Source organism: Glandiceps talaboti, chromosome 4, assembly GCF_964340395.1.
Source record: "Glandiceps talaboti chromosome 4, keGlaTala1.1, whole genome shotgun sequence".
Lineage (NCBI taxonomy): Eukaryota > Metazoa > Hemichordata > Enteropneusta > Spengelidae > Glandiceps > Glandiceps talaboti.
In genome coordinates, this window is record NC_135552.1 from 24,711,459 (window position 1) to 24,737,434 (window position 25,976).

Here is a 25,976-nt window from a genome sequence, read left to right on the forward strand (position 1 = left end):
TCTAAAAGGCTGGATTTTTCCTAACATGCCATATTTTGCAATGCAATAGCAAGGAAGAGTCAAACATTTCTTGAACTTTTGTAAATAGGTTTTATGTATTTCATTTTTAGTGAGAACTTTTCATTTCATTAGTTTAAAAAGTGATACGGGGTGTAATGTCTGTAAATATAGTACTTGGTGATAGCCAGTACAAAATATAGAACTGATACATTTAGATAACTGCCAAAGAGAGTATGTCACAGGGCATACAAGCACATAGATGGCTATCAGATAGAAAAGCTAGAAAGCACAATGGGTAACCTCTGACCTTCAGATGACCTCTGACCTTCATGTCTGCATTCATATATTCGTGTAACAAACTAATTTTTACTGCATACAAAATCATGTCATTTTGATGAGATTTGTTACAAAACTACACTGTACAGCATGTTTTGTAGATTCAAGGTGCCATATTTTGATTTAAAAGATAATATATTAGGAATCACTGATAATTTTAGAAATTAGAATTGAATTAAATTTAATGTACTTAATGGTTATAATGAAAGGATGATGTTTTCTATATTGCACACACTGCTGTTTTATGGTAGATTTGAAGTCAAGAATTTGAAAAACAAAACAGACTCAGTAGGCACATATCATCTTGGCTATTAAACATATGACAACTCGCATACTGTGAGATGAGATACCTATAGTCAACTTTGATTTGTACTGATGTGATGTTTTCAGATTAGTCAGATACACAATTGTCTAATATGCAAATATTTGATTTGATTTACATAGTATTTGTCATTGACCAGGTGTAAAGTTATTCTGACCACCCCCAGGGCCCTGACATCATCATGGACTTCACCATCAGGTAAAGGAGCAGTGGTATTTGTCATGTTGAGTCACAGACACATTGTATTAGTGTATAAATGTTACGTAACTTTCTCAAATTTGTGTGAAAGATTTAATTATGAAATCATGAAAGTATATTTTTAATGCAACAGGTTGTTGAAATGAAAATTGTAATGAAAAAAAAGTGTGAGGCTAAGCGAAACTCTGTTATTATGCCAGTTCAGTGGCTAGATTCATAAATTTGTGCCTTTCATAAAGTAAGTGCCATAGTTACAATGAAAAAAAGTGTGTAAGTTATGCAGAATGAGTGATATTTAGAGACGTTTGTGATTGTAAACTTGTACCTGTTTTAATTATTGTATAATCAAAACATTGAGGTAGGATCCATGATCTGTGTTATAAACCATCACATCATTTCTAATATAGAATTATATATTATCAGATTTTTAACAATCAGAGATTTAAATTTAGAAGAATGATAGATTTTTGTAAATTTTTTTATATAATCATTAGATGATATATCTAGTATTGAATGATGTAATACTTGTTGTATTGTTACTATTTTAATCTTTATTTGTATTGGGGATAATTTGACAGCACTCCATGACATAGAGTGCAAGTGTAGCATACTTTGAGTATTTGTGTGAGTGCTTGCAGTGTTTTCTGCTGTTATACCTTCACAAGTATAGCGAGTGAAAGTGCAGTAGAAAATGCAAGCATGAGTGCAAATACCCCTGAGTACCCACACTGGCACTGTGGCATTGGTTCTGTTAATATTAAAATGTTTATCCAAAGCGGCCAATTTTCATACTGTGCAATCAGGCAATTTTGTGTGCAAGGAATGATTATGCCCTCATCTACATATTATTTGCATGCAGGTATGCAGTAATGTTTTTTTTTGGTATTGCATGGCAGTGCAAATACTATCAGCATTGGTGCAAGTAATCTCTTGTACATATGTTGTATGCATGGAATAGACTGACATTGTATTCTATACATTCTTGTTATCACTAATCTATGAATCATTAACATTACTGGAGTGGCAACAACCATGAATCTGTGAGTCTAGTAAATTGGGAGTACTGTGTGTAGAAATCTTCATGTTGGTACTTTTTTAAAAATCCAGTTATCATGTACTTTCAGTAATTTTAAATAAACCTGATCAACCAAATTTTAGTAAGTTTACCAAAATCTGTACAAGCAACGATGAATCTATTAAGAAAACTTCCTGTATAATGTTCAGTATGTGGACAATTTGACTGGTTTCTTTACATTAGCCAGTACTTGGCAGCTAGGAGTATGGCAAAGCAAATAATTGCTGTATCAACAACATTGTGTAAGTCTGTGTATAGAATTTGTTATTTTTGTCTGGCTATGGTAAATTCATTCAAACTTACATAGGGAAATGTCATGTTAAAATGTAGACAAACCAAAGATAGTTGCAAATTTTGCATTTATAGTTTTAAATATTACTGCACAGAGTTGTGCAAGGTTGCATATACATGTACAGTGAAATTTGTTGAGATGGGATATAGAAGTTGCCTGTGTACAAGAATGGTGCTGATGCAATATCCTAGTCATATTCAGATATAGTCAAAATTGAAAATATGAATATCAATTATATTGCAAACGTTATGTTAGAGAAGAACTAAGTCTAGTAAAAATGTCTTGCATGAAATGCAGTCAATTTTTGTAATGTTATCTTTAGCACTTGTAGTAAGTTTAAGAGGACAGACAGGCCAACAGATGAGAACTGAGTTGAATGCCACCGAGTTGAATGCCATGATAGAATTGATTTATTGTCATTTGTAGTATTTCATAGTTTTCTGTGGTTTTTCAAAATTCATCATGCAGATGTATATTACAATTAGTGTTATCTGTCACAAGATGTATAAAAGTTTATATACATGTGATATGTTATCACTGTAAATTCTTCTGCTAGAGCAAGCTGCATTTCAAAAACCTACTGGTTATAATAGCATTGCAAGGACAAACAGACTGATACATTGTCATGCATTCTCACATATCCAACACCTGTTTCTTGGCTGAAGTTTTAGAACCGAAAGAGTTTTAGAATTTAGTTAGGTGACTCGGGCTTATGGCATTAGGCCCTTGACAAGGTGTCATTCTCCATGTTAATCCTTGTTCTGTGATAGTGATTGCATTGTAGGTGTTGTTGCAACTTTTCCATTGGGGGTATAAAGTTGTTTGTATGTCTGTTGTCAACTGTATTGTCAAGTTGGGAATCTCTTTTTTGTACGTATATCATTCTTTTTGCAAAGCAAATTGCAAATAAAACATTTTCAGCTAAGTATATATGTGGTTGCCTTGTGATTTTGTATGAAAAGAGATAAAATATTGGAATCACACATACTCAATACACTCCATACACAGACGATTTCCACTCTGAACACCACATACAACTTAAGTCTAGAAATCACACTGTATATGTTACACATGACTTTGTTTTTATTGCATAAACAGACACTGGCGTCTAAATTCTATACAAAAAGGCACTGATTCTGTGAAATTGTGAAAACTGCACACACACACATCTAAAAAAACAGCTGATCTGTCAAGGAATGAACAAAATTCAAGCTGATTTCATATCGTAATCAATGATCATTTCAGATATAGTGTCTATTTAATCAAAACTCTCGCAGTAGGTTTTATCGGGTCTATTTCAGATGCCAGGACTACACTGCATTGTTATAAACTAACTCCAGGCTGCAATGCACTACCTTAGAGAGCATAACAGTTATGTCCTAGCATCTGATAAACTAGACTATAGCAATAGATATGATACAGTAATTAATTTTTACATCCAACACCATTATATTAGTACTGCTAACATAGTTAATAGCCAACACACAAAGTGCTGGTTTCAGACTGTTCAACGTAGTTAGGTGTACAGTTGGTCATAAATGTATACAGGACCTTGGTCTAAATATCATGTACTTGGGTAAGACAATTCATGTCATCCTATACCCATACATAGTTAAACCATGTCTGAAACCAGTTATAGTGTTACAAATTATACAATGTATAAACCATAATTACTCAAATAGCATACCTGATTTCAGAAAATCTAATGATACCACATGAGGGAGTTACAGATGAAAGTGTCAATTACATCTAATTCAATGCATCTCTGACCAGAGAGTGATTGCTTCCCTGATGCATTGATAATTCACTTATGAATATTTTCCTGTTTCATACACTTGCTGGGTGCTAACAATTTCAGATACTTTTTTCCTACTTTCAAAGTTCTCAATTTGTAAGTACAACATCAGACTAGCCTCTGCTCATTTCATTTTAAATGGAAATAAAGTAATATGAAACTCTAATTTTATTTAATTTGTGAGATATTTCTTGTATTCAAGTAGATATTGTGACAGATTTTGAGTTCAAACCTTAGTGGGTCATTAATGGAACACATCACATGTGTACATGTACCATGAGTCTTTGTTGTGAGATGAATTTTACATACAACACATTTTATATGCTTGTATAATACAAGCATTTGAACAGTAAATGGCACAAAATGTTGTCAGTATCATTTGATGGTACATGAAATGAAACATCAATATCATTTGATGCCGGGTGTATGAAATGAAGATGTCAAAGAAAAGAAAATATGCATCTTACATAATGATGAGCAACATAACAATAACACTTCATTCAGGGTTGTTCAAAACATTTCATACCTTTTATAAATAGCAGAAAATATGATTGATAATAGCCAATTAAATTGGTAGAGGGTAGACACAGTTATGTAAAAGGATGGGGATAGCTTCAAAAATCCAGGGAACGTGTTTTATAAAAAGGATTGTAAAAGTTGGAAATCATAGGGAAATGGAAACAAATGGTAAAATAAAGTGACTTTTGTTTTGCGAAAATTTAGACAATCTAAGCTAGTAGACTGAGGTGATTAACAAAGAGTTCTCTTTGAAGTTTTTAGGGTGTACAAAAATCAAACTGAGTCCAAAGTTCTTTGAAAGATATCATGGGTGATTGAGAAGACATTGTGTAGGATAGTATATTGAGTAATGAGGTGCAACATGTTTTTTTGTATAAAATTTCACCCTACGAAATAAACACAATTTGCATGGAATTTTGAGAAATGAAATCAACATGATTTGCAGAAACAATGCCCAAGGAAAGTCCTACTGCACATACATTTCTGAACAGCACAAATGTTCATGTGTAGTCCGAAGGCAACTCTAGAGGGGGCTAGACAGGCAATAAGTATAATGTATGGCACACTGACCAGGAGACTTGCAAATATTTTTTCGTATTTTTGTCCGACATATGAAGTGAATGTAATAACACTACAATTGGTGAGTTTACAAAATACATTAGATTCATAGTAATGTATCTGGTGATAATGTCAATGTCAAGGTGTTCACACTTTTACACTTACAGATCACTATTTTTTTGTGACTAAACAGCATCTAATGCACTAAAGTGAAATTTATGAATTATTAAACAGAAACCAAAATATACAATACACTCTCATGATGGCAAAACAACATATCTCTGTAATATCTTACATAATACAGCAAATAAAATCACAAAAATACTAGTTTCAAAGAAAACAAAAGTGCTATCATATTTCTTGTGTTTTTTTTTGTCTTTCAAGCCAATGAAAAATCATAAACACTTCATCAGATTAGAATTATTTTTCTTATACTCCGCTAGACTTGACAGATATGAAGAGTACTATTTATCACGCTTATATTCAGAAATATTATACTGTGCTCATATTTCACATTACACAACATGCTAAGTATACAAATATCAGTCTCGTGAAATATTCAGAAATATTTGGTTTTCAAAAAAAAACATTTCTCAATTGTTACCACACACAAACACACACACACACTAGCAATACTTGGGTCAATGCTTGTTGTTACTCTGAGCTTTTGGACGTTACCATAGAAACAAAATGCACAGCAACCATGAACTGAGAACACAAAATTATGATTCTACAATTGATGTTACCAAAGAAACAAGATGCATAGCAACCCAAGGACTGACACAATATGTTGAAAGTGTAGCAGACTTAGACTACTTGATATAGCCATGATATAACCATGGAAACGAGATACACAGTAACACAAAACTGACGTAATGCTTTGAGTCTACAGCAGAGTTGCAGTATTGGGTGTAACCATAGAAACATGATGCATAGCAACACAGAAATTACATAAAATCATGGATCTTTAAATGGCACATACTAATTGATGTTACTTAGTTTTAGTTTGGTTACTATTTTAATACTTGGTTTTTAGAGTTCCTTTCTTGCGATATTTACTCCTTTCGTTCCTCCACCAACTTTAAGACTTCAGCACAGCTTTCCTGTGCTATTTTCAAGGCTTCTTCAACATCAGTCTTTGCCTATCAATAGAAAGACAACAACACTATCACTAAAACATTCTCTGATTTTAATTTGTTCTCATCAGCTACTAGTGTATTTGTTTAAAGGCAGTAAGTAAATAAAATCAACATCCATCGTGTATCTGAGTTACTTCTCTGCTAAAATTATGGTACTTGGTATGGACACTCTATGGAAGTGTTATCACATCTATTTAATGGTCAAGGTGTTGATGGCTGACATGAGGATTTTGAAGCAGTAATTTTGAAAATTGGTCAACAAATCTGTTTATAGTAACTTTTCACCTGATCTAAACAATCTTTTTTAAATGTGAAAAATAATTTCACAGTGGTTGAGAATGCCATCACCTTTGGATATACAACACTGGGAGTGAGGATTTTTGTCACAGAGGCCACTGTACAAAAGCTACTTCTGAACAGCACTCCTAGTGGTCAAACTGTACAATCTTTTGTCTTTCTGATAACTGGTGAAGAATTATGTGTGCATAATCTTGTATTAGTAATGGTAGAATGAATGCATATTTGCAAGGTTTCATTGCTACGCACTGAGCGTCCTTTCTGCACTCATGATTTGATTGTTCTTTTCTAGTAGGCTCAGCCAACGTTATCACAAAAACAGTCAGGGGATATGTTTACCTTGTTCTTGAACTCCTCATCTTTGACCTCTGGCAAGTTGATCATGACATTGTAATATGCACCCCATAAAGCTGTTTCAAGAGCACGGGCTCCCACCTGTCAATGAAAGTAAGATGTAGAAATCAGTGAATTAGTGGACTCTGTTGTTCTCTGAGTAAAATAATTAGATTCTTTTTACTGACACACAGCTGTATACTGAATATTCAGCCTCTGAACAGATTTGATAGCACCAACTTATGCTGAATTTCACCATTTGTAATCAACTTTTTATCTTCATTTTCCTGTCCGCTAAGTATTCCTAACTGCTACTTGAAGCAGTACAGGTGATAAGTACAGACTAGTTAAAAAAATTCATCAAATGTATGAAAAACTATATTAGTGACGTTTGAAACTGATCCACTTCTGCTATCATGTCATATTTCTTTTACTATTAAATTAATTTATCTTTGAAAGCCTGAAGGGATGTGATTTATATTTCTCAAGATGATGAAATATTTTTGTATTTCTGACGAGGTGCAAAAACAAAAGAAAAGAAAAATACACTAGATGTTGGTGGCGCTACACACCACGCTGGTCTCACACTTACCTGTACATCTGACTTGCATTGGATATTTCCTTTGGTAGCTAACTCTTTCATGGACGGCCAACATCTGTTTATTGTGACTGCTACATGCATGGGCACTGCTACAGCAGTCTTCAATGATGACTGCATGCATTGATCACGACTGTATATATAGTGAGCAGACAACCAGAAAAGGTATTAGCAAGTTTGTCAGCAGACAAGTTGGATAATCATATTAGCAGTCAACAATATCATCGTAGGCATGGTTTGTGTCAATTACTGAGTAGACTAGAGGTGTCACAGCTTGGGAAAGTAGAGCTAGCTATAAGTGATGAAATCAGTACATTTATAATCAAAATTTCACCTATGGTCTTCACTCTTAGAGTCCATATTTGTCTTTGGGAGTCAACACATATGATTGATTATTGGTGCACAAAATCTGATTTGTTCAAAGTACAACTTGTGTTAGTAATATTTTCACATCTCAAGAGATTATTGCCAAGTAACCCCTCAGCAAGTTAAGTTTATTGGTAGGTAGTCTGTACACATGCTAGTTGCTTTCATAATTGTAACAACCAATAAACAGTCATGTATATTATATATACTCACAGTTCTTTTTCTTCCTCAGTTGATTTAGGTAGTTTGCAGGCAGCCTACAAAGGGTAAGAATAATCATTAACATCACAGGGGGCAGGAGGATTAATGTGTTAATGTGTACAGTTATTTGTATGACTGCTTCCATGTTCAAAGACAATCTGATACATAACAGCAATTTTATTCTAATGCTTTGTCCTTCCTTCACATGCTGTCAGCTAGCTCCAAAGACACAGAAGTTTTTTACAATAATTGTCCAATCAACACATCTATTGTAATGTGTAAACACCCTTTGCATGGGTTATGGTTAGTAGGTGAACACCTACTGTGTGTGTGTGTGTGTGTGTGTGTGTGTGTGTGTGTGTGTGTGTGTGTGTGTGTGTGTGTGTGTGTGTGTGTGTGTGTGTGTGTGTGTGTGTGTGTATCTGTGTGTCAATTCATCACACTGTTGGTTCTGACTTACCATATATTGGTTAAAGGCTGTAGTATCAGCATCCACCATAGGAATCAAATCATGCATAGCTTGATGCAATGGTGGAATCAGTTTTCTCATCTCTTGATCTAATGGATGGAATTTCTTGTTTCCGTACGTCATCCAACCAACCATACTTCCTAGACCTGCACCCTATACAGACAAATATTGAGATGACATACATGTATGTTACAATGCACTGGAATAATCAACTGAACATCTTTTTTAAACGTCAATAGTGACAATTGCCTATACTGAATACCAGGAGCTGACAGACGTATTTGCTATACATTGAAGACATCACCCTTGTCAACCAAATATCTGAGCTATGTTTTCTGATGGAAACAAAGTATAGAGGTGTAAAATAATTAACACATAAAATATTCTCTTTACAAGTCTTTGTTTCACTGCTGTATATACATTTCCTGACCAAAGGTTTTTATGTTATAGCTAAGTTAGTTAGTTGGCATTGAGTATATATATTTTTTAAATCTGCAGTTTATGTGTCAAGAAAACATTCAAGATCTGAGATAAATAATGATGTAGTGTTAAAGTTCTGAGCAATGAAGACATGATAAGACTTACCATCGCACCGATGGCGGCAGCAGCTGATCCACCACCTGGTGCTGAGGATCTTGCTCCAATGTTGAGTACAAAGGATTTAAAACTCATTGACATCAATGGTCCATCTCTATCATCACGTATCATATACCTGTCAATCAAATACGGGAAAATTATCACAAACCCATCACTGATAATACATTTCAGATACAAGCAAACACTATATAAGTATTGTAGAAGATTTTTTTTAACTTTGAAGTTAACTGAAGAGTTCAACTTTTGAATGAGTTTTATTTTGTCAAGAGGCTTCACAGGACTGCTCACTGCTCATTTTAACCAAACGTGTCCATTGGCTGTATGCCTCTTAAAGCTTATCAGTTATTCTCAAGAATGTAAGTTACCACTGTGACATCATTTTTTAGTGATTAATGTGGCTACACCTACCTACCTGTACATTGGTCTAACCTATCACAAACTATCAGGTGAATGACATTCATATGAAATTGATGGCAGAATTTCACAAGATGCTGCACATGCTAAATATAATGACTATGTATACATATATATAGTGTTACTTACTCAATAATTCTTTCCTTTGGGTTGAATGAACCAAGTGAACTCAATCCCAGTCGATCAACAACCTTGAGAACAGAAATATTGAAAACACATTTATTCACTTGAAAAATTAAGGCCTGTTTTAATCCATTTCATTCTTGTTTTCATTCAAGTCTAATACTAATATTTCACGTGTTCTGAATGACAGACATTGTCAATCTGTTTGTTTATTTGGTGTACACCTGCCTATATTAATTCTAACTGATAAACATATTCATATTCAAGGGTAAACCTAGGTTTGTATCATGCATAATTATTTTTTTTGTTATTTGAAAATAAAACTTCAACACAAGTGACATTTCAAACTGTGAGTCTTGATGAGTGAACTCAAGATAAGATTAACTTACCAATCTAATCTTCTGGTCTTCTTCTAGTATAAATAAATCTTCCTTCTCAATGTAGTAATCAGCAGCCATCATGATAGCCTTCAATGGTACCAAACCTACCACTTGTGAACCACATGTTGCCCAGTTCAGTTCCTACAAATACACACAGTGCATTACGTTTAAGCTGATAGCAGTCCGGGTTACAAAAGTTACAAAATAAAACTTGTACATTACTGATGTCAAAATCTATTATACAACAACACAAAACTTTTTATGCAAAGAATTTAATTGAAAAAAATAATACAATGTACAAATGTGACGTGGCATTTGTTATCTAATTTTGCATATTCTGTGACCTATAAGCCTGTAGAGTGGGATGTGGCTCTTTTTTTCTTTGTAGTGTATTCATGCTGTGTGTTTAAGATTTAGTGATAAATCAACATAAGACACTATAACAAACAACAAGAATTATACATTGGAAATAAAAGTATACCTCTATAAAAGATAGGTTGGGGGGGGGGGAGGTGTGAGCAAGAAAAGGGTGTCAGAGTTGATGAAATGCTAGCTGTGAGCAAGTGAGAGAGGGAGGGAGTCAGTGACTTGAAGAATGGATAGCAGAAAGAGAGAGGGTAAAATGTATACAATTGAAGGTAAACCATAGAGACATAAATATTTGGAGAAATACGCTGATCATGACAATATTTCAATTTATGTTACTTTGATAAACAAAGAAAAACAGTTGTAAATTTCATAACCTCACCTTAGCATCCTTATTGGCTTCTTCAAAGACAGTGTGCATTGGTGTAATTTCAAAATCTGTTAGATTGGTGGATATCTGGGCCAAGTTAGCTTCTTCCAAGTACCATCCAATAGCTTGCACATTCTTTAATCTTCCTGGCTGAAATATCAAACAAAATTTTGTCATTTGAAAAAAAAATGTTCCATTGATAAACAGTGAGTGAAAAACCTAAAAAATAAATATACATGTATCATAAATTACATTTTAGAAGTCAGTGCAGATGCAGCCATATTGAAATTTTCCTCACACCTGAGGTGCAAAGAATAAAAGCTGCCATTTTGATAATTACCATACACCTAGGGTGCAAAGCTAAAAAGTGAAGTTACCATGGTTACACATTAATTTCCAACAACTCTATAGTGCTAAGAAATAAATTACACAGTTCTGCTAACATTGACTTTATTATTGTTAGCTGTCTATAGGTTAACATGTAGAAATATCAACACACAGAATTTGCATTTATGTACAATAAAAAGATGTTGTGGTCACACATCAAATTACAAATAACTCAGTGTATAAATTAGGTGGCAAAGTTTATCAGCAATTTCTGACAGTCATAACAGCATATAAGGACCAAACTTTGAATTTGTTTGTTTTTAACTTTAGGTTAAGTCCCTTCCAATATCATATATATTTATTATTTTTTTACCACCTTTGCTACCCTGAATTAAACTTTCTTGTAAGAACTGCAAATTGAAAACAAGACAAAACAAACACCTTTTTGTTTGATATTTTCATTTCCATACAAATAGCTCCTTCTGGTGGTGAATTTATGGAAAGTGAGCTAAATTTACTTTTTTTAATGTGCATTATTTAATGAAAAAATAGCAATGAAGATTATAGCTACTTGGCCTTTAACAAAGGTAGCTTTTGCATCCATAATTTAATTTAAAAAAAGAAAACATTGATGATTTAAAAATTTCATGTTTTTCTTATGCTGTCAGAGTTTGTAAATTTGAATATTATGGCAAAATGTTTCACCTGTGGAAAAAATACAAATAAAACAAAACATGTGCAAAGAACTCAAAAAGTGAAGAAGTTGATAGAGCAGATAGAGAGCAGATAGAGCAATTATGGGATAAGAACCAAAGGAAAGTTGTGCAGAGGATAAACTTAAAAAATTATCCAAAAGCATTTTTTTTGAAAGCGTCACAAATACACACGTAAGAGCCTACAACAGTATGGGGGTGAATACTTTAATGTGTTTATGTAGGATGTATTACGGAATAGGGAACTTGCAATCCAGACTGAGCATCATCAGATGCAAAGGACTATGGGATTATCTGTGGTTATCGTAATACCTGATAAAATTAACCTCCCACAATTGTAAGGGTAACTGTGAATTGATTATTTGTGGTTACAAACAATGTATCAACATTGTTTACTATACTAATTGGTTAGTATTTATTATCACATTTCCCCCATGATGCAACATTCAACATGGCGGGTTTGCAAGTTCCCTATTGACAAACCAATGGTAAACACACACAGAAACGCAAAGGAATAGATTTGAGAGATTTGAGAACTCTGGGTTTAATCTTTGCTTCAAGGCTAGGCTGGTTATTGTGTATATACATGTAACCAAGATTATACCACTAGCAAGCCAACTTAGCAAATTTACACTGAAAACACATACTATTTGTAGTCTTTTAATTTCTATGACAACAGTTTTCATTTGTTTGGTAAATTAAAAGTGTCACAGAATTATTTCTATGTAAACTTAATGAAATGTTGAACAGTGGAAGTGTTTTTGAACTTTTGCGTAAGAATTTTGCTACTGATGTTTACATATTTCACCATGTATCAATGACTTTAAAAAGTTGACTGTCTGAACTGTATGCTAACAATTTAAAATTGCCCTACATGTTTTGAAAATTTTTGACCTGCACATGGTATGATCATATTATTATTCTCCAAAATTTTCTTTTATTCAACATGATTTATTTCACTATTTTCCTCCAAATATTGACAAAAGAAAATATTGGGGAATGCGTCTGACATAAGAGTACTAACCTCTGGGCCTCCCTGGAGTCAAAGAAAATATTAAATTTATTAAAATCCTAAAAATATGATGAACATGCATAAACATATGAAAAACATGCATAAAGATGACAACATGTAAATTGATAAACAAACAAACAAACAAACAAACAAACAAACAAACAAACAGAAAACAAAAACTGGCAATATAACTTGTTTTTTATGAAGCTCACAGAAACACTGTACAATTATATGTCAAACTGTAATGGAGCGATGAAGACAATAGCATAGTTTCTCTATGCTATGATGTCACACATCAATGCTCCATTATTCAAATTAAACAAATTCAAATTTTGTTGTTGATAATTTCAGCCTTTAGGATAACAGTTTGAAAAATTAAGCTAACGACAGATCTATTCCATGAAAGAATTCAGGGTAGATTGGTGTCTTCAGCAGCATTGATTGGAGGGTATTTCACAAGCCTGATGCTTTCTTTCATTCTTTTGACAGATTGATTGATTGACAGATTGATTGATTGATTGACAGATTGATTGATTGACAGTTCAGGGGATCATTAAAACCACTGAAAACATAATTTATCATAATTTACAACTCAGTATTGTAATACATTGACTGATTGATTGATTGACACAGTTCAGGGCAATAGTTCGGATAGTTCCTACGACGTGTTACAATTACTACCATCATCTTCATTCACATTAGGGAAACTCCTTACTCTAACAGAAATCTGTAATACCACCAACTGCATTCATATAAAGGTGATGATGTTATTGTGTCCCCACATGATTTTAGTTTCAGACTGGAGAGGTGGAGTTCAGTTAACGAACAATTGTCTAAAGGAGTTAAACCAATTGCAACTGCCTCTCAATTTGTGATGGAATACTACTGACATGCGTCATTTACCCTTCACCCAGTGGAAGTAACACAGATTTCTGTGCTAGAATAAGGACTTTCCCTACACATGAGTGGAGATGATGGTAGTCATTGTAATGCATCATATAGGAACTAGACCAGGGAACAGTAAAACCACTGAAAACATAATTATCATAATGTACAACACAGTATTGCAATACCATAATGACATAGTACACAACATATTATGATTCTTTTATATTTACAGTGAGTGTGATTAATCTATCTTTTAGTTCCTTTGACAAACAAATCTCCATCGTATGGTCAATGTAGTGTCATATTTTACAACATATGGTTTTTACAATAACCTATTTCTGATAGACCAAGTCATACATAAAACTGATCTATTGTGTGGTATGTACGAATGTACAGTCATATGGTATGGTAGAGTTACAATAGTTGTGAATTCCACTTGCTGTATCATTTGTAAATAGATTTTATTTGTGTATTTCAGCCATGCATGACAGTGGACAGTGCATACCATACACTACTACTGCATAAGTAAAGTGACAGTAAATTACATAGCATGTATTGTGCATAAGTACCGGTACAACTAGTGTCAGTGTGATAATGATATGGAATGTTGATACACAGCTTTGCTGCAAACAAAATGCCAGGTTTATAGATGAAGAAGTTAAAAGGCAAAGCAAATTTATTGCTCTGGGAATGAAATTATTACACACAGAATTTACCACAATAGCTAAAGTCAGACAAAAATGAAACATAAAACAAATAAACAACATTCTGAATACAAACTCATACTAGAACAAAATTTCCAAAAACTGATCAGATTCAGCAAAAACAAGACAAAATATTCAACAGATGGGTCAAGATAATTGTTTTTGAAATCCTGACAATAAACATCATGTGAGAGTATTTATATTTATTAAATAGGTGTGAGGAATACAGACTTAAAATTAAAAGCCTTACCTCCTCTGCTCCTCGTCCCTGTTCTCTTATATTGAGTGCAATTCTGTGAGCCTGTTCTTTGGTAGCCAATAAATTGACATTGTATGCTATAAGGAATTTCCTAGCCCCAGTGACGGTAGCTCCCCAAGTTGGTACAAACTCAGCTGGACCAAAGTCTGGCTTCCACTCAGGTTTCTGAAGCTATAGTGAGTTTGTAAAGAAGACAGGGCAGAACTGTTATGTGGATAGACATGTTTTCTTTAATTTTTTTTTTGTATTAGGTTCAGAATCCTTTAACATTATCTAAGTAAGTGATTCTCTCAATATTAAACACTTTGATTCAATAAATCACTGAGTGCTTATCAATAACATTTCAAAACTGTTAGAAATCTTTAGATTAATTTTTCCATTGGAAAACAATCAATACACAATCATAGCTGACATTGCTGTAAAAGTACATTTCAATCACTGCAATTATGATTTCTGTTAAAATTACACTTTTAGTGGTAGCAGCTTGGTTTGCATGGTTCTGTTGGGATTAATGTTTTGTGTCAAACAGTCTATCAAACACATTTTTGACAGCTTTGCAATTACTCAGTCTAGTTCACATATCATGCGCCACAAAAACTCCTGCATGCATAAAATTTTGTACAAATGGATACCAGATGCTCATATAGCCTGTTACTAACAAATTTGATGATAAACGAGGGAAGTTATTAGTAATTTATCAAAAGGTATAATTAATGTCAGAGTTGGGGAATAGCTTTCTGAATGTACACAGACATTCCATAACCATGTGGCAAAGTAAATATTGTGATGTTATCATGTTATCTTTGGAGATAATCTCAGGGTTATATCAGCACCATGACATCATGTATGTTTGCTTGACCTTGTGAGGTCACATATCCCTGGCCTTTCACATGTTTTCCTTTAAAACATGTCAAATTTGTCATCTTTTCTAATATCTTATATAAATACTGTACAAGGGCATGATGACTGACATACATGTATGTACATTTATGTATATCTTGTCTGTATCAAAGTTGACCCAGGTCACTGACACTATCTTTGTTTGCTGTCATCAATCTCCAACAAGACAAATTAGACTCACAACAAGTCAATGAATTCATCAATTAATAAAATGAAGAAACACTAATATCATAATACCCTATATATATACTAGGGTGTAATTACATAGAGTTACAAAAATCAAGTCATTAAAGCCTGATACCCTATACCGTATATAGGGTGTAATGACAGTTACAAAAACCAAGTCATTAAAGCCTGATACCTTATATTTAGGGTGTAATTACATAGAGGTACAGAAACCAAGTCATTAAAGCCTATATATGGGTGTAATTCATAGAGTTACAGAAACAAGTCACTAAAGGTACAAAAACAGGCAACAGCTTTTCATCTCATCAGCTCCCAAAACTACCAAGGTCATGACCTTGATCAACCTTTGACCCTGTCACTACCTCACACTGTCAAAAATACAAGAGGATTTTTACTTTTAATGAAAATTTGGACATTAGCTCTCAGATAAAGTTTATTATTTTGATTTCAAACTAACAATTTACACTGTGTGAAATATCTCTGAAACAATTCATTAGAATGAAGTATGTATTACAAAAATTTTGGTTTAAAAGTGCAAAAATGAAAGACTTGGAACTGTACAGATTAAATTGCAAAAGCCGTATGGAGACATTGAGGTGACCTGATGATCCATCGATAAAGTAAATTTATACTGTGTACACATAGAAGTAGGCAGTGTAACCACTTTGAAATATTGAGATGAGAAGGTGAACCAATCACTTGATCTTTGGTACATACATACATACATACCGGTACACATCAACACAGAACTATGTAACTTTATACATTCAAGTCTTGTATTGTTTGTATGGAGTCTGTATTTATAGGGGGATAAGATATGTCACAAACACATACACTCTGTAAACTTCAGCGTACCATGACGCCAGTTTCTGAGTAAAGCCACTGAGTGAACTGTTTACTTCCTTTATACTTTGAAAACTGTGATTATGAAAATAGGTGTAAAATTTGGTTTTTATGTTTTTTGTAAGGTGACATGAGATTGTAGGCTCAATGTTCAGTATTTATGTTCAATGTAAGGTGACAGATATATACTAGATTGAATCTAAAATTTTAACATACCTTCTCAGGTAGAGCTTCATATTCTCCAGATCTGATTTGTGGCAGTGTTTTCCTGGAATCCTCTGTAGCAGCGTTCCCATACAGATAGACTGATAGAAAGAAAAGGAACAACAGAATGAAGGAAGAATTACAAAATTTGGATAAATTAGTTGAAATTCTCTATCATGTGTTCTTGATAAAAAGAAAGAAGTGAACTAATGGAATGAAGGAAGTTACAAAATTTACAAAACTTTCAAAAAATATGCTACAATTTTTTGTTATGTGTTCTTCACCATGACAAAAATATCCATTGTTTTTTTGTTTATTTTCTGGCTAATTTTTGATAAGCTTTATAACAAATGCAAAGATTAGAAAGCTGGCGAAATTCATGTGAAAATAATACAAATACAATCAAAGTTATATTTCAGTAGTAACTGGGTATACTGGCAAAAGGTGACCAGATCAATAACAACATCTAGGAAGGAAAGAAGTTAAAAGAGACAAAAATCCAAGCAAAGTTTTGGAATAGAAAAAAAAATGCATGAAGTGTATGTCAACAGTATGTTTCCCCTTTTTATAAACAGAAAATTATTGTTTTAGTATGATCTGAAACATAGTGAAATCTACATCTGCCTTCTGATGACAAGTAATGTACAAAAAGAACAAAAACAAAGATCAACACTGTTTGTAACTTACATAAAATAGCGAAGTACAAAGTATTGGTGGAAATTTGCCAATCTGTCAGAACTGCCTACAAATTTCACTCAAAAACATTGTTTCCTTGCTTTGGCATCATATTATTCCTACAGTCTGATTATTTTAAGCTTCCTTTATCCTCATCTGTTATAATCTATAGTATTGTATATATTGTATATATCATTATAAAGTGTCAGTGAGAGTGCAATTTGCAGATTTGGCATTACCTGGTACTCCCAGTTCACCAGCTAGGCGTTCTCCAAACTCTTTAGCACAGGCAACACACTCCTCCATACTAACACCTCTGACTGGAATGAAGGGGCATACATCTAATGCACCCATACGTGGATGTTCACCTGAAATGATTTTATCAAATCACACCATGATTATCTATGGTAGGACAATCGCAGGCCTTTATAGTATTTTATGTACTGGTTCAGATTATGTACAAATTCTCTATACAGCTCTACTGATAACCCATCAATAATACATGTATATATCAATTTGATCAAATATGCATAAATTTCAATGGGTAATGGATGATTTTGTTTTAAAGCAAACCATATCAGTGTGAGTCAGAACTGCAGCTTGTGCCATAGTCTTACATTTCAGTACAAAATCTATCCTGCTGACCCTGCTCTTGTTTTGAATCTAAGTATGATAGATTATAATTATTTCATTATTAACTGCATACTGGATAATTGAGAACATTCATTGACATATTTCAGTACATAAGAAAGTATTACGTCATACATGCCACAATTTTAAATTTTGAAAATGGTGCCATAATACTTCCAAGATAAAAAAGTCTGTTTTAACTTAAATTCTTTGTTATGTTTAGAAATGACTTAATATGTGGCAAGGGCCAACAAGATCTTTGTTGTTCCAGATAACCATTTCAAGTGTAATTAATATACTGCAAACAAACATGTCAACAATTAACATATCAAAGACAAATATGTCAACAACAAACATATGAAAAAGACAAACGTGTCAACAATATCATTAGTGGGCACATTGACACAGATTTAGCGATCTGTTCAGTTAGCATCTGATATATTTCACACAAAACAGACATGGTTCTTTTTAATACTACTGTAACTGTATGTTGAAATTAAATACTGAATACTGGTACCATTTTGTAGTACAAACGCATAAGTTAGTGTAAATTAATTTTGACCTAGAACAGTCAACTGTTGTACCTGGCAGAGTCTGACATCAGATACTGTTAACATTTCACATGAAACAGACAAGGCTCTTTTTAGGCTAATGTAATTGTAGAGGTGAAATATTCACCACTTTACACTGTATGTTGAAAGAAATTTTGAGTAGAAATGTATCAAGTTAGTGTAACTAATTTTGACCTACACCTGTCAACAGTGTATAGTATCTGGTAATGTCTGAAATCTGACATACATTGTACCTTATGAAACAGACATGGCTCTTTTTAAGCTACTGTTTGAAATGGAGCATGACAGGTTATATGTACATATTAGTCAATGAAATACAAAATGGTAGAACCTGGTGAGGATAGTAATCTGAGAATGTCTAAAATCTGATGTATATTTCATATGCAATATACGTGTCTGTATGTTTTTAGGCTATGTTTAAGTGTTTCAGATGAAACATGTTGCTATGTACACGGCATGGTTTAAGCTGAAACATGTCGTCATGTACACAGCATGGTCAAAGAAATCATATACATTTTGACCCAGACCAGTTCACAGTTAGCATCTGACTGTATCTGAAATTGATACACGTACATGTTACATGCAACAGTTTGAGCTGAAATGTATACAATTTGGTTATTTTATGAAATCAACACATTTCAATATTCAGTAGAATTTGTACCAGATATTGTAAAATGATATTAATTTCGACTCAGATCAGTATACAAGTTACTGTCTAAGAGTGTTACAATAACAGTTATGGCATGGTAGCATCCAACAGCACGTTTGAAATCTGATACATTTCACATGCAACAGACGTGACTGTTTTATCATATCAGTTTGTCTCCAGCTGAAACATACTACATAATACAGTTACTGTATCAAAATGTGTCAAAAAGTAGGTATTAATTTTGATCTGGGATGGTTCACAGTACTTAGCATCGGACAGTCAGATACATTTCAGAAAAATCATGATACAGATTTGTTAAAGTAACACAGTTGGAACTGAAATATATACTAGTACAATGTGAAAGCAAATCACAAGTTTTCATAAAGCTGAAAGTAAAGATCACCCAATTTGCTTTTCTGTCAAAATATTATTGTGAAAATAAGAAACTTGACATATATGATATGGTCAGTCAAAACTAAGAAAACCAATTTTATTATCTTCAATATTTAAGAAATTACAATCTGATGATGGTAGTGGGTGGGGAAGGGGTGATATCACAATCAATATTTTTCACAGTTATGAGCAGCAAGGCTGGTAGGGAGGAAAAAGCTACCTGAGCTCTCCTGAGGTTTGGGTACAAGGTATGACATCTCTTTTAACATGCATATTTACCAGATTTTTCCTCTTTAATACCAGGGTTGCTAAATCACGGTGAAGACAATGAGTCTTCTACAAAATGCATGTAATATGCATGGCTTGTCAGGTTTAATGACATCAAAATACTTACCAGTATGTCTGGTCATATCAATAATTTGGTAAGCAACCCTGGCCCCATTGAGGGCGCCCTCCACCACAGCATCAGGAGGTCCTACGAATGTGTAAACAGTACGGTTTGTGGATACACCAGGATCCACATCCAGTAAAGACACACCATCTGTACTCCCTATGGCATTTGCTATGGCTTCTATCACCTAAACAAATGTAGATTTGAAATAAAATGATTACAAATCAAATGAAACAGAATTTCCAAGCTCAACCAACTGCTGATACTAAGAAAACTAAAACATATTGATAGTGACATAAACCCATTGTACTACACTCCTGACAACACCAACCAGATGTCAGCAAAAATTTGGGATTATTAATATTATCAATAATTTTCTGACTCTGAGAATAGTACAATTTTGTTTTCATGTATTGTATACTGGTTGTTGGAAATATTGTTAGCAGACTTCACTTCTTGTTGTTTGCTGGGTATAACCTTTGACCTGATTTATAAGCATACAAGACAATGTGTATGCATATAAGGTACATGTATCTACATGTACCTGTAACCAAAGACAATGAAATTCTCGTTACTATCTATGATGTAACACAGCAATGTCCTTTTCCCTACACATTTACATAAACAAAAAAAAAAAAAAGAAAGAAAAGATTTTTAAAAACAAAGAGATTTTTGACATTTTCCACGTAACCATCATCTTTATAAATTCATCATAACACTCTGGTCAATAACACCTTTGTCAGCAATCTAGATCCCTGGGGCCATGGACCCTGGACACTATAACATTGCACTATGTACTGCAAGTGCCAAGTCACACAGAGCTCTGAAGACACAGAAGCAAGTAGTATTTTTAAGGGCAAAAATAAGCAATGTAAAATAGCTGCAAGATATACAAGATCACACAGGAATTTCACCTAACGAACTACATGCATACTGAGTTACCAATAATTACTCTGAAATGAAATGTTACACAGACCTGTTGAGAACACAGTAGATTATTTGTGTTATGATATCCTACATGTACATGCAATCAGACTGGAAATAGATATGAATGATGTCATGATAATCCTCATACCATCCCAGGTTAGGGATTACATAAATACTGTATCCTCTTCTGGTTACTGGTATTTGATCTTATTAAATAACTTACATTACTGTGCAGTGTGTGTGTGTGTGTGTGTGTGTGTGTGTGTGTTTCACAGTAATCTGTGTCTTTCTTTCACCAGTCAAACAATTACAGTGTATATATTTAGAAATAAGATATCATGTTATTAATATAGGAATTTATATAATGTAGATTTAGTATAGAAACTATTTTGGTTTCATATTTGTTAGAAATATACCATTGCTGTGAAGATGTTAGTTTAGTAGTGAGCAACCTAACACACATTCACAGACAGACAGATAGATAGATAGATAGATAGATAGATAGATAGATATATAGATAGATAGATAGATAGATAGATAGATAGATGGATGGATAATAGAGAAAAAACAATCAAGCAAGTGAACACGATGGAAAGGCAGTGAGGAGACAGAGACAAAGACAGACACAGAGACAGATAGACAGATGGAGGGGAGAGAAAGACAGAGATACCCCATTCACAGACAACCTGACAGACAGACTATACAAATTTAGAAGACAAATTAACAAACACTGATATTCATACACTCTTCCAAAGTTGACCATTTATTATGTTAGTTAGCCTGTTCTTATGCTTAGAAATCCACTGTTTTCACATTATCATTGTAAACTAGACAAAATGAAATGAGAATGAACATAATTATTGGATCTCAAACTTAAACAACTACACTCTATGTACAAATGTCTGCTGAGATTATCAACATGTTTTTTTTTCTACATCTTATTTCATCATAGATTCAAATGCAGAGTTTAGACAACTGTTCTGTTGTGAATTTATTGGTAAGAATAAGATGCAAATTTAAACACAAAAGACTGTTCAAACACAGATGTGTTTGGACATGTTAGAATTCACCATCTTGATGTTGACTGTCAAATATCTTATTTTAAATATAAACTCAACATTGATTACTAAATCAAATAAGTATTTCCAACAGCATTTTATTCAAAACTATTAGAGCCATACATTTGAAAGAATATAGACATACTTTTTATGCAGAACAATTGAACAATGAAAGCATGTAAATTTATGCATTAAAAATCTATTTCAAGTGAATAAAATAGACCAGTGTTACCCCATAACCACAAGTATCTCTAACACTTAGTATAATGCAGGTGTGTCAAATGCTGACTGAAAAATAATATCATAGTGTCAAATTCTCAAAATGCCATCTGTTACATTTAGTTCATCCTGGTATTCTTTCATATGGAAAATACTAACTATTCATAACATTTACATTACAATAGGAGCAAATTCTTTATGCAAATATCAAAACAATAGAGAATGAATACACACAAATACTGAATGTTGACAATCTAATATGTGATCAAACAATACTACACTACTAAGATGGTATGATGTAATGTCTGGTCCTGTCGAATGTATTAATGTGCTTCTTGAAGGTCACACAGTAATTGCTAATAGACTGCATAACAGGTACTCTAACACCACAGTTGCCTTGGTTACCATTTGATTGACATTTGTTGTCAAATCTAATTGCTTAATCACAATTACTATAATGTCTGTGCTTCATTTCAAGAAAACAGAAGCTTTACAATATTCTGTTCAGTCTTAACTATACAATCAATATACATTTTTATATATATATATATATATATATAACTCGGTGAGTATCAATCTGCTAAGACAGTGCTCTATACCGCAGTGGCAGAGCGTAATAGTTTTGAGATATTTCCAAGGACATCAAAACTATATATATATATATATATATATATATATATATATATATATATATATATATATATATATATATATATATATATATATATATATATATATATATATATATATATATATATATATATATATATATATAACTCGGTGAGTATCAATCTGCTATAAGACAGTGCTCTATACCGCAGTGGCAGAGCGTAATAGTTTTGGTAGTACTGGAACTCTTTCTTGGGTGTAACTCGGAGTTTCACGCATATTGCGATCATCAGACACACATCAGACACCAAGAAAGAGTTCCAGTACTACCAAAACTATATATATATATATATATATATATATATATATATATATATATATATATATATATATATATATATATATATATATATATATATATATATATATATATATATATATATATATATATATATATATATATATATATATATATATATATATATATATATATATATATATATATATATATACATACATACATACACACACACACGCATATAATATATCCAATGTTCATTGTTGTAATATATTTAACCAAATAAAGATAATATTAAACTGACTAAATATATATATGTTAAAATAATACAGAACACTGTCTTCTGCTCTTCATGTATGCACTCCTGTGTGATATCATGACACTATGCAATTCATTTGCCTTCCTCTATTCACACCTGCAAGGTGTGAACCATTCTTTGATAATTCTTCAGACAGTCTTGTTTTCTCATAGACCCACTGGTACTAACTGGTGGTTGGGTTTTTATTTCTCCTTTGTTCCTGTTATTGTCCAGACCTAGAGTGTATGTATGAGGTCATGTTTGGACTTGTGAATGCGACCTTTATTTCACTCCTTGAATACAGTCTGCCCAGTGTGACTGAAAGGTGAACGTTCTAGATATCTAACCTCACATATATATTGAACTTTCAATATTGTTATTTTAAGCTGGTCTATTAATGTGGCCCGTTTCTGAATATGCTAATTAAATAATAAATGCCTCTTTTTAATGAGATATTTCCAAGGACATCAGAGCGTTTAATTTCATTAAATTCATGTAGTTGTTGAAAACTAGGATGTCATATTTACCCAACTGCTTGTTGTCTCTATCTAGTTATGTATTGCTATGTTATCATTTCATGTTACAGCGCGAAGCTTGGTTGCCATAGAAACAAATACACTCCGACAAGCTGATGAACATATCTGAGCCTCGCCCTGTGGTCGTGTTCACAAATTTTGACAGGACCAATTCACACGTTCGCACACACTCCACTCTTTTTAAACTTTCTTAGATCACAGGTCCACCTCCAAATATAACATAAGAAATTAAAGACGGAAGTATAGCGCGAGAAGTGGTGCGAAACACAGTGCTAACTGTCACTCGACTGTATATATTATATTCCCCGACGATCGATGTAGTAACATTACACAGTCACAGGTAACTTAGAAGCACGAAACGTGCCAGCTCATGAGCACACCACTGTTGTCCCGCTTAACAAACGTATTTGCCCACGTCGCATGTGCAAAATTGCCTTACCTCTTTGCTCTGACCTTCAGAGAAATTTGGCACGCACTCTACGATCCTTGACATGGTGGTTTCCAGGTCTGGATGTTTCCGTTTCACCTTGTAACTCGATCAGTCAGTGTGATGACGGTTGTCTTGAACTCAGGTGAACCGAAGGCTGAGTGTGTACTACGTCATAGTTTTCTGTAGATTACGTCATGGGACCATGTTTACATGACGTCCTCCACATCAGCCGTGTCAGGAAATGGTTTATCGGTAGTGGGTGACTGTATTTCCCGGCAAATCAACAGATTTCGAAGCGATCAGTGCTGTTTTCGACAAGTTTAGCAAGTATAGGTAAGTATAGAATCATTAGACAGTTCATCAACATACGTTCTTTGCCAAAGAACGTCCCTGAACAGTAAAAACTTGACCGTCACCACAAATATAAACCTATGTTTTCGACGGAGTGCAAGGTCGCCATTGTGTGTGGAGGACGAGTCAGTCACCACGCAAACGGCTTTGTTCCTCGTCTGGTAACGTTTGATCGATCAAAACTACCCACATGTCAAATACTGGTGCGTGTTGTTAAATAGACTATCCATTAAATACACCGATTCGTCGATATAGACACCGATGGCTTGTGACCCGCCTGGCATCAATTTATTTGCGCCGTTCAACATCGCAAAGGAATGGCGCAGTGCAGTACTCCAGTACTAGCAGTCAGTCGTTCCTGAAAAAAAATAATTCATTATACATACGAATCATTACAATGCCAGTTTGACAACTGTGGCAGTGCCACTCGACCGGTACACCATGTTTGAGAATTTGTAATGATATCATTTTTCTTTGGTAATGTGACGGCAAACGCCACGACGTGTCAGGAGTTATTTTGATAGATATTTCCCGGACTGGGTTCTCGAACAACTCATCGAATATTATAATGATATTCAAGTAGTCGGACTGATTGATGATCTATTCGGTAGAGTACACCTCTAGGCGCTGCTTTGTTGTGGAAATAAAAACCCAAATATGGTTGTAGCTATGATCGTCAAATACATATTTAAAGAAAACCTTATTATGTTGCTGTCATTGAAGAAGTTCTTTGACTCATAAGTAGTGTCCCCGCCAACCTTTGTCTGCCCTATTCCAAGGATGTTTGTTTTTGGGATTTACCTTGGATCATGGGTGTAGAGTCATGATAGATTATTATATTGAACATGAAAAATGTAAGCTGTTCATTCATACTGCATCACTATCAGTAATTGTCAACATCTTCATTAGATGTCATTGACTGATATTTCTGACATGTACACGTACCCTGAGTGGTGTTATTTATCAGAAGCTGTTCATACCATATGTTGATATGAACATGTTGTGAAGTATGTTGTAGTTTGAAAGACACTGCCTTGGCTTTAAGGACAGTGTACGCCCACTACATGATAAAGTAAAATAATATTATATGTTATTTGTAGATTTGTCTTTTGAAAGTACCATCACCCTAGGTGTCATATTCAATAACAATAAAACA

General features: G+C 33.6%; 2 protein-coding genes across 3 annotated transcripts in view; one reads left to right on the forward strand and one right to left on the reverse strand.

Annotated features, from left to right (window-relative positions):
- Positions 1-3,297: 3,297 nt before the first annotated feature.
- On the reverse strand, positions 3,298-24,871 carry LOC144433510 (formimidoyltransferase-cyclodeaminase-like). 2 transcript variants are annotated; one of them, XM_078121820.1, is made up of 15 exons: positions 24,479-24,871; positions 20,098-20,281; positions 17,699-17,827; positions 16,797-16,885; positions 14,643-14,822; positions 12,813-12,824; positions 10,761-10,898; positions 10,022-10,153; positions 9,639-9,700; positions 9,084-9,210; positions 8,490-8,651; positions 8,042-8,085; positions 7,457-7,595; positions 6,871-6,966; positions 3,298-6,237 (listed from the first exon to the last, which is right to left on the reverse strand). In XM_078121820.1, exons 1-15 carry the CDS (start codon positions 24,530-24,532, stop codon positions 6,151-6,153), a joined length of 1,635 nt encoding a protein of 544 aa, XP_077977946.1. In that variant the 5' UTR covers positions 24,533-24,871; the 3' UTR covers positions 3,298-6,150. The 2 variants fall into 2 exon arrangements, with proteins under 2 accessions (XP_077977946.1, XP_077977944.1); XM_078121818.1 differs by lacking the exon at positions 12,813-12,824 and having other exon boundaries at positions 6,838-6,966.
- LOC144433509 (zinc finger MYND domain-containing protein 11-like) overlaps positions 24,666-25,976 on the forward strand; it is a 38,892-nt gene continuing 37,581 nt past the window's right edge. Inside the window, exon 1 of the mRNA XM_078121817.1 lies at positions 24,666-24,802. The gene's annotated coding sequence lies outside the window, so the exon portion shown is untranslated. The remainder of the gene's footprint in view (positions 24,803-25,976) is intronic.